This window comes from Centroberyx affinis, unplaced genomic scaffold, assembly GCF_046629955.1.
Source record: "Centroberyx affinis isolate AG114_WGS23_722 - 3 ecotype Tasmania unplaced genomic scaffold, CSIRO-AGI_Caff_v1 ptg000371l_1, whole genome shotgun sequence".
Classification (NCBI taxonomy): domain Eukaryota; kingdom Metazoa; phylum Chordata; class Actinopteri; order Beryciformes; family Berycidae; genus Centroberyx; species Centroberyx affinis.
The window spans coordinates 51,344-64,957 of NW_027279041.1; the positions used below are offsets into that span (position 1 = coordinate 51,344).

General features: G+C 43.1%; 1 protein-coding gene across 1 annotated transcript in view; it reads right to left on the reverse strand.

Moving 5' to 3' along the window:
• The window catches only part of cep192 (centrosomal protein 192), a 34,254-nt gene that overhangs the window by 14,938 nt on the left and 5,702 nt on the right, over positions 1-13,614 (reverse strand). The window contains exons 12-34 of the mRNA XM_071515850.1: positions 13,368-13,490; positions 12,430-12,585; positions 11,630-11,900; positions 11,224-11,373; positions 11,027-11,091; positions 10,695-10,916; positions 9,502-9,634; positions 9,285-9,367; positions 8,895-9,185; positions 7,242-7,766; positions 6,800-7,184; positions 6,571-6,697; positions 6,050-6,206; positions 5,240-5,924; positions 4,926-5,075; positions 4,401-4,549; positions 3,661-3,891; positions 2,897-3,022; positions 2,386-2,514; positions 1,881-1,944; positions 1,519-1,658; positions 935-1,027; positions 292-410 (exon numbers count right to left, since the gene is read on the reverse strand). Coding sequence (XP_071371951.1) covers positions 292-410; positions 935-1,027; positions 1,519-1,658; positions 1,881-1,944; positions 2,386-2,514; positions 2,897-3,022; positions 3,661-3,891; positions 4,401-4,549; positions 4,926-5,075; positions 5,240-5,924; positions 6,050-6,206; positions 6,571-6,697; positions 6,800-7,184; positions 7,242-7,766; positions 8,895-9,185; positions 9,285-9,367; positions 9,502-9,634; positions 10,695-10,916; positions 11,027-11,091; positions 11,224-11,373; positions 11,630-11,900; positions 12,430-12,585; positions 13,368-13,490 — 4,574 coding nt within the window. The remainder of the gene's footprint in view (positions 1-291; positions 411-934; positions 1,028-1,518; positions 1,659-1,880; positions 1,945-2,385; positions 2,515-2,896; positions 3,023-3,660; positions 3,892-4,400; positions 4,550-4,925; positions 5,076-5,239; positions 5,925-6,049; positions 6,207-6,570; positions 6,698-6,799; positions 7,185-7,241; positions 7,767-8,894; positions 9,186-9,284; positions 9,368-9,501; positions 9,635-10,694; positions 10,917-11,026; positions 11,092-11,223; positions 11,374-11,629; positions 11,901-12,429; positions 12,586-13,367; positions 13,491-13,614) is intronic.

Consider the following 13,614-nt stretch of genomic DNA (forward strand, 5'->3'; position numbering starts at 1 on the left):
AGAACAAGCATAAACACATTCATCTTAGTGAGTGTGTTTACATGCCCACTGATATTCTGATACTTGGGATACTCAAGGATACAGCTTAAGACTGATGCATATGAACTGCCTATCCAGAATAAGTATTAACCAACATATTGGAAATGTGCATGGAAAGGTACCAACTAAAGATCAATCAATAACACAAACCTTTTTTATATATATTTTTTTTTACTTTATGAATTAGACTGAAATAAATATAATTGGAATTGAATGACATGTTTCCAAAATGAAAAAATGATGTGTGTATACCTTTCTTTCAATTTCCTGCTCCCCTGTGCAGTGAAGGAGACCACAATGCCTTGCTCCTCTCCAGCTCTCAGAGACAGTTCATCAGGCTTCACTGAGAAACAGTCCTCAGCATCACTGATCTGTACAGAGGTACACAGGGAGGATAGGAAAGGAGCAAGGAAGAGGGGAGAGAGGAGTGGTGAGAGAGCAAAGGAACAAGTAGATGGAAGGCAGGGGAGAGGGAGGTAACAAAAAGGTGAGAGATGGAAAAGTGGGTAGAGGGTGAGATAGGGGACAGAGAGGGTAAGAAGGAGAGAAACAAGAGAAAAAAAGGGGGAAAGTGGGACGGGGCGAAAAGAAAGTAAGAAGAAAAAAGGGCAGAAGATCAGCGGAAGCAGGGAGACAAAGTTAGACAGAGAGAGAGAGAGAGAGAGAAAGAGAGGAAGGAAAGGAAGTAAGACAGCAGAGGAAAAGGACAAGAAAAGGGAAGGGAAAGGAGAGAGAGGGGGCAGAGAGAAGGGAGGTAAAAATTGAGAAAAACAAGAAAAGAAGGAGCAAAATATCAATAAATCTCCCCACAGTATGTGGCACAGTCTGAGCCCAAAATGTCACACAGGCTTACCCAAACCCCAGATCTAATAAGAAAAGCAAAGGTCAGAATTACCTTGAGCTTCAGCTGCACATCAATGTTGCCTGCATTCTTTAATGGCAGAGTCTGTTGACTAGATTTACCCAGCGGAGCAGAGAGGCTGACAGTCTAGACAAAAGAAGCACAAAAGGCTGTTCCTTACCACCTCAGTCAAGTCAAAGAAAAATTGAAAACTGGAGTACTGAGACATAAAAAAAAAATCAAAAGAAACCTAATTACATTATGTCTATCTAACGCCAACTCAAACAGAATTGGCTGTCTAAATATTAACCGATTGTTTCATAAATTAATCTAGCCACTATATAAGACATTATATGAAACAGTGGAACTTGACATGACTTGAAACAATACTCTTAAAAAAGGACTGTCGCACAAAGAATTCATTTGCAATTAAAAAGTAATGAGATCTTTCTCGGTCATGCAAATCTTGTTCAGAAACATGTTCAGAAACCTTATGAGACATAAGTTGGTCTCTCCCATTGCTAGGGAACTTTCTTATCATGACCCATATATTGCAATATCTTGAATTGTATTAATTACAAGTGACGACAGAGTGCAGAGGTACACCGTATGTTATCCCTTCATGGCGGCTTGACTACCTGCAGGTCTTTAGGAGCATGGACCCTTGCTGTTCCAGACCTGGCCCTGAGTGGAATACTCCTGATCACATGACTTGGACCGGGACAGTCCACTTCAATGTCCACCCGAGCGCTGTACTCCTCAGCCAGACCAAGCTCTCCTGACAAACACAACCAAGAAGAGATTGTGTTAGCTGCAAATTACTGGGTTCTGGTTGCGGAAAACGTTTAACGAAAATTTAACGAAATTTAAAGTTTAAATTCATACTCATAGTTGCTGCTGATCCCATTGTCTTTAGTATGAAAAATGCAAATGAAAACTGAACACCATTCAATAGTATTTAAGCATTCAGCTCGAGATAATGTGATAAACACAATATTACCTGAAGAGGTAGTGTACTTCTGAGGAGCCCTGAAGTGAACCCAAACCATGAAGCTCTCTGGGTTCTGAAAAAAGTAAAATATGAAACATTTATCCTGTGTATGATCAAACCACTTAAACTGCTAAATGACTGAATGAATTTGAAATCTGTCAAACTGCTTTGTCCACATTGTTCTGAAAACAACTGCATTCATATAAACTGACCTCTTTAGATCCAATGACTGATCAAAAAACAATGCATTTTGGTGAATACTGTTGCGATCTCAGCAAAATGCTTATAATTTTATGTAAAATAAATGAAAAAAAAAACATGCAGCAAGAAAAAATTAAACCTATACACTATAATTAAATAAAAAATAAACTAAAAACAACAACAAACAGGGCCCTCACAATCAGGGGAGAGGGCAGGAGAATGGCATCAGTTTCATCCAGTGATGACCCATCTAATATAACTGTATATTGACCGAGATGGAGGTTGAGGCTGTAATGGACTTGGCAAATCTAACCTCTCCGTAGCTGGCATGCAACACATGGTTCATCACCGACGGAGAGGACACCTGGGTCATGTGACCCACCTCAGATGTCATGGCGACGGGGTGCTTGGAGAAAGTGAAGCATCGCCAGGCCGTGGCATTCTGGAGGGATGAGATGTACAATGTGAACCACAAGTACACATTTTTACTTATGCCCACTGCTGTGTCTTTGTGCTATTGGTCATAGCAAGGCTCCATTGCTAAAAAGGTACTTCATTATTTCAATGAAAACAGCATCTAATGTAATTAAAGCATAAATATAGAGACAAACTGCATCAAATCAGCTTTAATGTTGACTTAAACAAGCCACTGCCATTAAAAACCGTTTCTCAATGCAGATTTGGGTCGTTACAATGTATAATTTAGACTGACTCTGCCTTCCTGTTACTGCAAGTGAATTAGTACAAAATATGCGTGTGTGTGTGTGTGTGTGTGTGTGTGTGCGCGTTAAGCAAATGTGTAAAAGTGTAATGTGCCGACTCACCGCACTGATGACCAGGCGGATAGGTACTGTGGCGTGAGTCCTGTTAAGGAGTTTGAGAGGAAGGGATTTGGCACTGCCTCCTGAAAGGTCTCCAAAATCCAAACAGTCAGAGTTGCCAACTTCAACCTGAGAATCAAAAATGTATTTGAGGTGCTGTCTTAAAGAGACTGCAACATATTTCATGTTTATTTTCAGGTCATGATACACTTATTGCCTTATGCGGGGACTGGTAAACGGGGAAATCAATGTGGATTATACTGGTACATAGGGATTAAAACATGACAAAATAAAACTGCTCATAATTGTAGCCACAATTCCACATCTACATTACCTGAAAACATTACTTCTGCACGTGAATCATGGCCTTGAACTCTGTTACTCAATACCTTCCTATTCCTATAATATCCAAGCTCTCACCTTCAGTTATGGGGAAACCTAAATCTGTGTAAAGCCTGACATCTAATGGCTAAAAGCAAGCTACTGAAATTGCCATCTGCTATTCGCTGATCTTTGGTGCCAGGTGATGTTGCCTTCTATAAAGTACAACAGGTGATGACATTACCTGGCACCAAAGACCAGGCAATATCAGATGCCCATTTCAGTAGCATGCTTTTTACCAATAGATGTCAGGCTTGGGCTTGGTGTTAAGTTACTCCTTAAAAGCACAATGCAGAAACAGAAGAGTTGTGCGACTGATTTTGTCAGTTAGCTGTATGATTCTGAGCCAGCAGGAGCAGATGTGAGCAAGAACCAGAGGCCCTCACCTCTAGCGCAGGAGTCTCAGCTATGGCGACAAGCACCACCCTTTTGGCGAAGACTTCGGCCCTGGCAGCCACCTCCGACTCGGCAGAAGCAGGCCAGGAGGAGACACTGAGGACACACTGGTAGACGCCAGCCTGGGGAGGGATGAACAACACCTTCTGCTCCTCTGTACTCTTAGGGCCGATGATCGTCTTGTTTTTCACTATCAGCCACTGGTAAGGCAAGCTTTCCACCTGTAGGGATTGGCATGGAAGATAGTATAAGTGAAATATAGAGATCAGGGCTGGTTAATCCAGATAGAAATGTAGCACGTCTCTGAAAGAGCTCCTCCCTCAAAGCATTCTCTGTTATACTGAACTGAAAAATTAAATGTTTCCATATACCATTTCAACTATTCTTAATATTAATATGATTTGAATATCCAGAATATTCTTCAGACTGTTTTGTTTACAATGATTTATGTTTGTGTGATTATGCAAAATGAAGCCAGACATTTTCCCACTTAAGTATGGAGACCAAAGTTGTATCGTATTATAAGTGATGTCCCCTTGTTCCTGGTTTTTACATATCACAGCCACGCACAACTATGGGCAGTTACTCATCTCATATTAAGATGTGATATTTCAGTGTTTTTGGACACAATTTCCACAACACTCCTAGTGTGAATGTCCAAATGTGGTTTCACACTGCATAAAACCAGTCAGCACTTTTGCAATTAAAAACACCATTTGTAATTGCACACCTTCTCTCCATCAATGGCCAGGCTGCTGGCAGTGATGGAGACTTGCTGCCATCTCTCAGAGGGGTTGAAGAGGCTGAGGGAAGTCTGGGAGGCGATGCCCACGCAGCAGGCATGAGGGAACCGCAGCTCCTCTGGCACCACCACTTGAGCTGAGGATGACATTAGTGGAAAGGGGATAAGTGACACTGGGAAATGTACAGTAGCTCCTCTATGCAGTAGAAGAGGTAAGCAACAAAGAGGGTGCAATCATGGTTGCAATTAAGAACTCAAACTCATTTTCGACTATCTACAAGGAAATGGTCTACTGCTGCTACTTTTTCCCCCTCATGTAACACACTTTTAGGGGATGTAATCAGGGATGTGATTAGTTACACACAAAAGGCAAGAAGACAAACTAATAAGAAACCAATTATAGGTTGGAGTCCAATAAATTTGAAATTCTTTTTTCTATTTCAGATGAGGTCAAGAAAGGCAACTATTATAATGTAACTGTGACTTTCTTAGAAACACCCTGACCATTCCTACCTCTAAGTTCCTCAAGACCACCAGCTACCCATGGCTCTACACCATGTTGACTGTAGGGCTTCCCCATCCCCATCATGCCCATGTCCAGCTGGTTCTGATGGGGTCTAGGGAGGTGGTGGTACCCAGCAGGCCCAGAAACCCCTAGAGGACCTGATGTGGGATGGAGGTGTCTCGCTAGTGGTTCACCGCTGGATATGCCTGAAAAGAAATAGGGAAAAGGAAGCCAGAAAAGATTATATAATTATATTTTGTTGCTCTGCTATGTGTGATAACAGACACAAATAAAACATTGAAAGTAAAAAAAGTGGACATGCCTGAAGAAGACACATTGTAGAGACCGTTTCCTGTTGCTCCAATGTGATACGCCCCGGGATGTAATGGAGCTTCAGATCCTAAGTACTGCTGAGCCAGCTGGGAGCTGAGGAGAGAGTGTCCAGAAAGGAGGGACTGCACACCTCCGTGGTGGGGCAGGTCAACCAGGCCAGCACCCTGGGGCTTAAAGCTAGAGATGGGCACATAACGCAGGTCCTCCGAGGAGTAGAAGGGAGGCATGCAAAGGCCTCCCCCAGGATACGCCTGGCTTGAGACTGAGCCAGCAGCTCCCCATTGCTGGGAACTCTGAGTGGCCATGGTGCTGCTAGGTTGCTGGATATTCAAATTACTGGAGTAACCTGAGTCCACTTTAGTGAGTTGCCGTACACTGGACTCAGAGTGGAGCCCGCAACCCACCGGAAGGTCACTAGTTCCATTGCCGCTACAGTGGTAGTTACATTCACTCTGGCTGCGGGTACAGCTAAGAGCAGAACCACTACGCGCCGGCTCTGGGCTTTTGCACTGGTGTGGTGGTAGTGGGTCCAGACTTTTAGACTGGTGTGGTTGCAGCTGGTCGAGGCTTTTGGACGGGCCGAGAATGTCCAGGCTAGATTGTGACTCTGGCTCCATAGGTGGGGTTGGACTGGCTCTGATGATGGTGGTACTCAGTGACATTGTGCAGTTATTCTGTGGAGGGCAAAGGACCTTGAGGCAAACAATGCACAGTCTAGTGCTCATTCTCAATTTGTAAAATTCAATATTTTATGGAATAATTTATCTCAGTTTGTGTATTTTACATCGTCTTACTGTACCTTTTGCCTCTCAGGCGTGGGTATGACAGTGCTGTCATTCATTGAGATGTATGTGAGCCTGCTGAGACTGGGGCTGGAGCAGGTGGACTGGGGAGAGAGGTCACAGCCTGGACGTCTGTCTGCCAGACCCCCACTGGAGGAAGGAGATGACACCGTACTGGGAAGACAAGACAGCACAGGAAGGAAGTAATAAGAAATGGATATTGGCTCAAAATGCTAATCTTCCCTGTCTGTCAGTTGTGCTCTACATCACCTCAACAACAGAAGCGTGATCTTATTAAAAAGGGTATAGAGAAATTTTCAAGATTAATGTGCCAATTCATTTGTTGTCTAATAATCAATTTATCCATTTGGATTAGACATTATTTGAAGCAACAATTCCACGTTGTAACAACCAGTCTGTCTCGCATAAATTAATAACTTGACCGTTGATCATACAAGTGGGTATGATTTACGGTTGTAATTATGGAGACAGACATGAATAGATTTTGGTTCATAGAGGTCAATGTGTGATACAGTACCCATCAGCACTGGGGAAGGAGGTCTGACTCGGAGAAGAGTGGATGAGAGGAGAGGTGGATGGTCTGAAGTTACACTGCGTCTCCTCCACGCCAATCAGAGAGGGCTCAGAGCAAGCCTTAAACACTTCTGAGGAACAAAAACACAAGTAATGTTAACATCACTGCCGCTCTATTTTTAATACAACAAGGCAACAGTAAACATGTCACATTTCTTCTGGCTTTTACTCACCACCAAATGTACAGTGTCCAGGAGGTTGGCTGCTTTGGCAGGAGAAGCCGACATGTTTCTCCACAGAGCTGTGAGGTGGTGGAGCAACCACAGGACTCTTGGGTGGGGGTTTTGTCTCTGGATGATTGCTGGGCCTGTCGTGCTGCTGCTGGCCTGTGCTCCTCAGCCTCTGGGTGGGGGGAGAGGAACCTTTGAGGCATGGCAGGCCTGACCGCCCTTTCCTCAGGCCTGGGGAGGTTCTTGGCCCACCAGGCGAGGCAGCAGGGTTGATCTCACTCTTTTGTGACGTTTGTATCAAAGATTGAGTGTTGTTGGATACTTGAGGGTGCAATGTTCCTAGCTTAACTCTGTTTTCTGTGGATGTCCTGCCGGAGGAACCACAAGTCTTGGTAGCAGCAGGAACCCTGCCATCACCAGCAGCAGGTTTAGCTGCGGCGGCAGCAGCCTTGCTGTCAGCAGGGGGTTTGACTGTGGAAGATTGCCCTGAGCCAACAGACCTTCTAGCAGAGCTGGATAATGGTGTCGGGATGCAGCTTGCCTTAGGACGAGGAATAGAACTTCTTCTTGAATCGCCCTTATTACCCAGAGACGACGCATTAGGACGAGACACTGACTGATGTGTTGCAGATGAGCTAGTGTTCAATGTTGTCTCTCCTCTTCTGTCTCTCTCCTCACCTTCTATACTCTTGGGCTTCTGTTGTTTATGATCTTCCACTAGCTGAGCAGAGATCCCGTTGTTCTCAGCAGGATATCCATTCTGGGAGTTCATGTTGGAGTTGCTGAGGTTGTCAGCCCAGGCCGTCAGGTTAAAGGTGGTGTGTGCTACAGACGGATCGCTGCTGATGCTACTGTTAGACACATCAACCTGTCTCAGGTACTTCTCTATGTCAAAGGCACTCAGCTCTCCAACACAGGTGCTTCTCTGCAGTGTGTCCAACAGGGCACTCTGGTCCACCTCAGGGTGGGTCTGGATATAGGAGAAATTAGTGGTTGATTTGTAGTTTTGTAAAGATAACACTGATAACACTGACAAAGAATTTTGTAGACTTCTTTCACTTTATAATTGCATACTTATGTGGACTGATCCAGGCATGTTGCCATTTTATACCATTTTTATGAGATTTATTCCTCCAAATAAAATTGTTTATCAACTTATCAAAAGAGGGACAAGTGGAGTTGGGAATATCTAGTGATATAAACTATCTATGCAAGTAGGAGAAAAAGCAACATATCTGCTGGTTCATTCTCTTTTTCCCCTTTGAGCTCAACTCCCTTTGGCTGTTGCCAGATTCACTCTCAGATTTCAGTATTGAGTGTTGGACCACTTCACACTACATGGCTTGGTTAGATGAAATCAAACATGTTTGGAAGAAAATTGTGTCAGTCTCTGACTAGTCTGGAGTCGTCGGGAGGGCCAAAGTCTTGAACCCTTTCACCCTACAGAATAAACTGAGTCAGCTGTTGTCAACCCAATCCAATATCCTTGAAAATCGCTTCAATGTTATCCCAGAGCTCCAAGAATGTCCTTCTACGCGATTATGAAGTGTATTAATAATTTAACTGACAGCCTGAAGTTAGTATACTGTACATAATATACAAAAATGTCAAAAATACAGCTCCATTGTCACTGCATATTGTGCAATCCTGAATATGATTTAAACAGCCATCATCCAAGGACTCAGTAAGTGAAAAATATTTTTGCTTTTCAATTTGCTTTAGTGATGAAGCTAGATATGGATGAAGATGACGATGTGAAGATGTGAAGATGAAGCTAGATATGGGTACATTATAGAGTCTGGACTGTTTTAAAGTTATTCACACCCTGAATGTTATTTTATGGGAGAAAAAAAGAATCTGATATATACCAGCCAGGCATGTCAGACACAAGACAGGAAAATGGATCAATACATTTTGTAAGATGGAATGTTGGGATTTTGAGCACTAGTCCTGTGTTTAAACTGACTGCCATTTCCATTCAAACCCCACAAGACCAAATGTAAATTCTGGATAGTAAGACAGTTTTACAGTGCAAGGCAATGAGCTATTAAAAATGCATAACATTAAATATCAAAGTAATAGTAATCCAATAACTTACGTGTTGAACTGGGGCCGTTTCCTCTGTGGTGCTGGTCGCAAGTCCAACAGGTGCAGCAGGCCCAAGCCGATTCCTGGCCCTACTCCTCTTGGACAGTTCCATGATCATGGCAGCCAGCTGGGATGGGTCAGAGCTGATAGAGGCATCGGCGATGGCTGAGGCGATGGTGCTGACACTAAGCATCAGATTACTGCTGTTATTGTGGGGGGAGACACGGCTCTGATTAGCGGAGCTCAATGCAGAGCCAGAGCCCCCAGTGTGGTCAGTCAGTGTAACAGGGATAGTGTGGTCCTAAAAGAGGGAAGAGTGATGATACGTCAGAAAGCCATACAATCGGGCTACTAATTCAGATAGATTTTCAAATATTGACAATAAAAAATGTGTCTGTACCTCTTTTTCACAAGGTTCTGGATCAGTATCTCCTTTAGGTGACATTCTTTCACCGGGAGCCTCAAGAGTTTTGTCCAGGTCCTCTGCAAGGAAATGATATTGGCTAAGTAACACAGTCAAAAATTACATCAGAGATCATTTTAAAATCTAGTCAAAACTTCTGTGGAAATCTAGGAGAGCATTCTTCTACAGCCTCAGCAATACTGTGTATACACACCTGGGTTGAGTGTTTTGTCCGGATCTATGGTCTCGCTGTGAACAGAGCTGTCTCTGGATGAGAAGTCTGAGGGGTGAATCAGAGGAAATGGTTCCCTCTTCTCTGGAGAGGTAATAATGTAGCCAAACGACGGCTAGAGGGACAAAGAAGAAGAAACCAATGAGTTGCTTTTCGTTGAAGTTACAATTCCCCTCCTCTTAAGGATTTCAACTGCTGAGGCAGAAGGCACAAGTGACCTCAAATTAACCATTATGTGGAGACAAATCATTCTTGACTTCTTCTTGACATCAAAGATCAAATACCTTATTCTCTAGTACTGTGATTATTATTTCTAATGTCTCTCCTGTGCAAATGAGAGGGATCTTGGCTGGACATTTGTTGGTAAAGTTGGCTGCAGCTGAACTTTTTGGCCATCAGCAGCCAATCACATATTAGTGTTGCTATATGTTCCGCCTATCACTACAACACAAATAATGCTACACCTAGAAACCAGCTAGCTCAAATTGGCCACTGGACACTGGCACAGTGTTGTGGTTGATAGTGGTGTGAAAGCACTTCATGAGCCAGCAATGGCATTTCCTTTCCTTTTTAATTTAACTGACAATCACCTTCACCTAAGGCCCCTTTACACTGGGCATTAACAGGCGTCCTGGGTAATCAGATTGTGATCGGATACCACAAAAATAAATAAAATCCAGGTGTATATGCACTCAGGAAGTATTTAAGATCCAATAACTCAAACCACCTCCGGAGGTGTTCAGAGACGCATTTTAGTACATTAACAAAGTAGTGTAAATGCATTAAGTCTTCAATCCACATATAGGAACTGCGTAAATGGACGTAAACTAAATAAACTTGCCTTCTCTTCCGCGATCGCACACTATGTGTACTGTATATTGTCTAAGACGTTCTCTTCCTCTGTTTTGAAAAATAAAGAGTGCATATAAAAATGCCAGTGATGTTTTGCGAGGGTAAGAGAAATCCAATCATCCCAATGTGAATGCATGAGATGCATTTTAACGTCTAAATTTAATGCAATCCGGATAAAAAACATCTGGACACAATACGGCTACAAGACACATGTTAATGCCAGATGTAAAGGGGGCTTTAGAGCCCTTATGTGAACCAGCCTACTATATTGAAACAGAACATTCATATTTACAGCAACAACCTGGGAAAGCAGTTTCACTGACCCGTTTAACCCCATCCACATCATCACCGCTCCCCAGACAGCCTAGGGCTTCAGAGCGTTGTTCAAAGAACTGCCCTAAAGAGAGGCGCAGGTAGCTCTGGTTCCCCCGCTCAAACTCTGAGGACACCTGGGAAGCCCTCATCAGGATGTGGCTGTTGCTGGGAAGTTTCCATGAAGAGTCGAAGAGAGACTGGGTGCTGCTGGCCGCTTCAATCTGCTCCTCCTGAAGGGAGAATAGCAATATTTAAGCAACAAGCCACAAGAGGCCATTATTAATCACAAGGTCAGGATATGATAAAAACAAAAAAAAAGTGGCCAAAACTGCTTACAAACCTGCATGAATTGGTGCTCCTTCTCAAACTCCTGTTGATCCTCAATGATCTTTTCAATAGCATCACCTACATAGGAGACAAAATTGGCTAAATGCTTGCATCAACCAAGGAGACAAAATTGGCTAAATGCTTGCATCAACCAAGGACATTTTGCAAGTTCCCAAGGTATCATAACAGAACTGCTGACTTGATACTTACAGGCAGGAACAAAGTCCTCAGTCTGAAACTGGCCGACATGCTCTGTTGTATTTCCATTCACCTCTTTCGCAAAGGAAGAGTAATAGGCCAGGTCTGTCACCCACTGCCCCTCTTCATTCTGGTACACCACACTATGAGTGGCATTGGCACCTGAAGACACAAGCAGTCCTGTAACCTCAAAGCTATGTAGATACTGCCCATATATTATGACTATTATGACTGAATATCTATGCACAACCCCCTAACCTTTTGACTTCTTTTAAACAAATAACATGCTCATTATCAAGATGGCTATTACTACCAACTCTGTCCTTTTGAAATCCACTAATTAAGTGAATAATCAAACATAATAATAAGTAAACAAAATAAATAAAAATAAGTAAACAAAAAGACAAAGATAACTAACCTTGTTGAAACTCCAGCTCCAGGTTGTCTGGGCAGTGGTTCCACCCATCATCTGAATCCTCTGGCTCCTGGTGGAAGCTCTGGGAGAAATACTTGGCCTCCAGGGAGGTGGAAAGGGGGTTGTTGTCATCCTCACTGGTACCGTCTGAGGCTTCAGCCACTGTAGCATCACCGCAGGGCCCTCCCCTCAAGCCCAAGGAAGGCCTGGCACCATCAGCTTCATCCACGCCGTCATCATCATCATCCTTGTCATCACAATCTGGTTGTAGCATCTTAGGGAAGGTAGGTCGCCAACAGGTTAAGGCATTGAAAAAAAAAAAATTCAAAGAATACAATGTTCTGTTTAAACCCTGATCCTCACACGAAATATGACAGCATATTACAAGCATTTTGCGTCACTTTAATATACATCTTTCTCTCTCTCCTCTATAATTGGATTGTGTTGATTTAAGCCTGCCTAATGGATTTCTTCTTGCAACCAGATGTAGTAGAATTAAAATGAAATTGTTTGCATTATATTGAATCGCATTGCATCAAAACAGGGCTGAATTGAATTGTATGCAGTCGTTGGCCATTTAAAATGTATCTTTCATGCATTGGATTGTTGATCACATACCGAGACGAGTATCGAATCGGTCTCAGAAGGAGAGATACACTCTGAATTTGGATTTTCATTGTTTGCACTTTGCACATATTGAAATAAAGCTGACCTGTATCTTAACTTAATTAAGGAATTCAGGATTGGGCCCTTCACAATTCCCTGACTTTCCCCTATTCCATGATAGTGTTGTCTTCTTGTACCTGGGAGAGGTGGAAACTCCCCTGGGTGCCCTGGAGGTGGGGCACTGTTGCGTTGACCGAGTCCTGAGGTCTTCTGTGTCCAGCACCACTCCGCAGGTAGATGGAGTCCAGCACTCCCTCAGCAGTGGGCCCCGACTCTGTACTGTCCATGGCATCCTGGGATGCAAAGCAGAACCAGACCAAATGTCAGACAGGATCTTAAAGCTCATCAGCTTTATTTGTGTGTTATCCTTGATGGCTTTGTATGAATTATTTGTGTAATGTCTCCAGTGTGGAGTGCAGCATATGTTATTGTTTATGGATCTGTGAAATTAAGTCAATCAATCTTTCAGTCAACCGACACATGAACGGTGTAGGATTGAAGCATATAGGGTTTTGTTTACAGCATGTCATAAGAGCATTAGGGCTAATGGTCCTTGGTGTCAAAAACAGACAATAGGCTAACAGCTCAATAATAAACAATGGCCAACCAGCACACATATAATAGGAAGTATTTATAGTACATAGATATACCAACTATACTCACGTTTCATTTAAGTGCTTTCAACTCTGTCAAATCGCGTCACGCATGTGCACAACTTCCTCAGTGGTGTAGAGGCAGTTTAGTAGGTGGTTATACCATGACCAGCAAATATAAGTCAATGATAATCAGGGTAATATATTGCTATAGCCTACAATGTCATAGAATGTGTTATTGGTCCATTGGTATGGAAATACATTTTGTGAATGTGCAGACAGCACAAAAATGTACTTAAAAATAACACTGACACAAGAGACTGACTGTGCACATGCACACTATTTTCTCACAAAATACCATCTATAGCCTATTTAAAAATACCCACTGGTGGGTATACTCCATACACTTATGTGTATACTCTTGACTACACAGTTAGAGTGGACATAGAGTGGCTATATTGCAGTCATGCTGCTGTACCTACCAGTGCCTCCTGTCGGTCCAGGGCCATGCTCCAGTTGACTAGGGAAAGCCTCTGAGGTCCCCCTAATGCCCCTGGAGAGGAGCTGGCCTCTCCTGTTCCTACAGGACCCACACGGTCTCCCATCTGTACAACATATGAGACAGAAACCTTTATAGGACTAGAAATTGTCACAGTCAATAAATGGAGTCCATGGCACACATAATTCTTTTTCAAAAACCTTCTAAGAAGTTCAAGGGCTTGAGGGGTA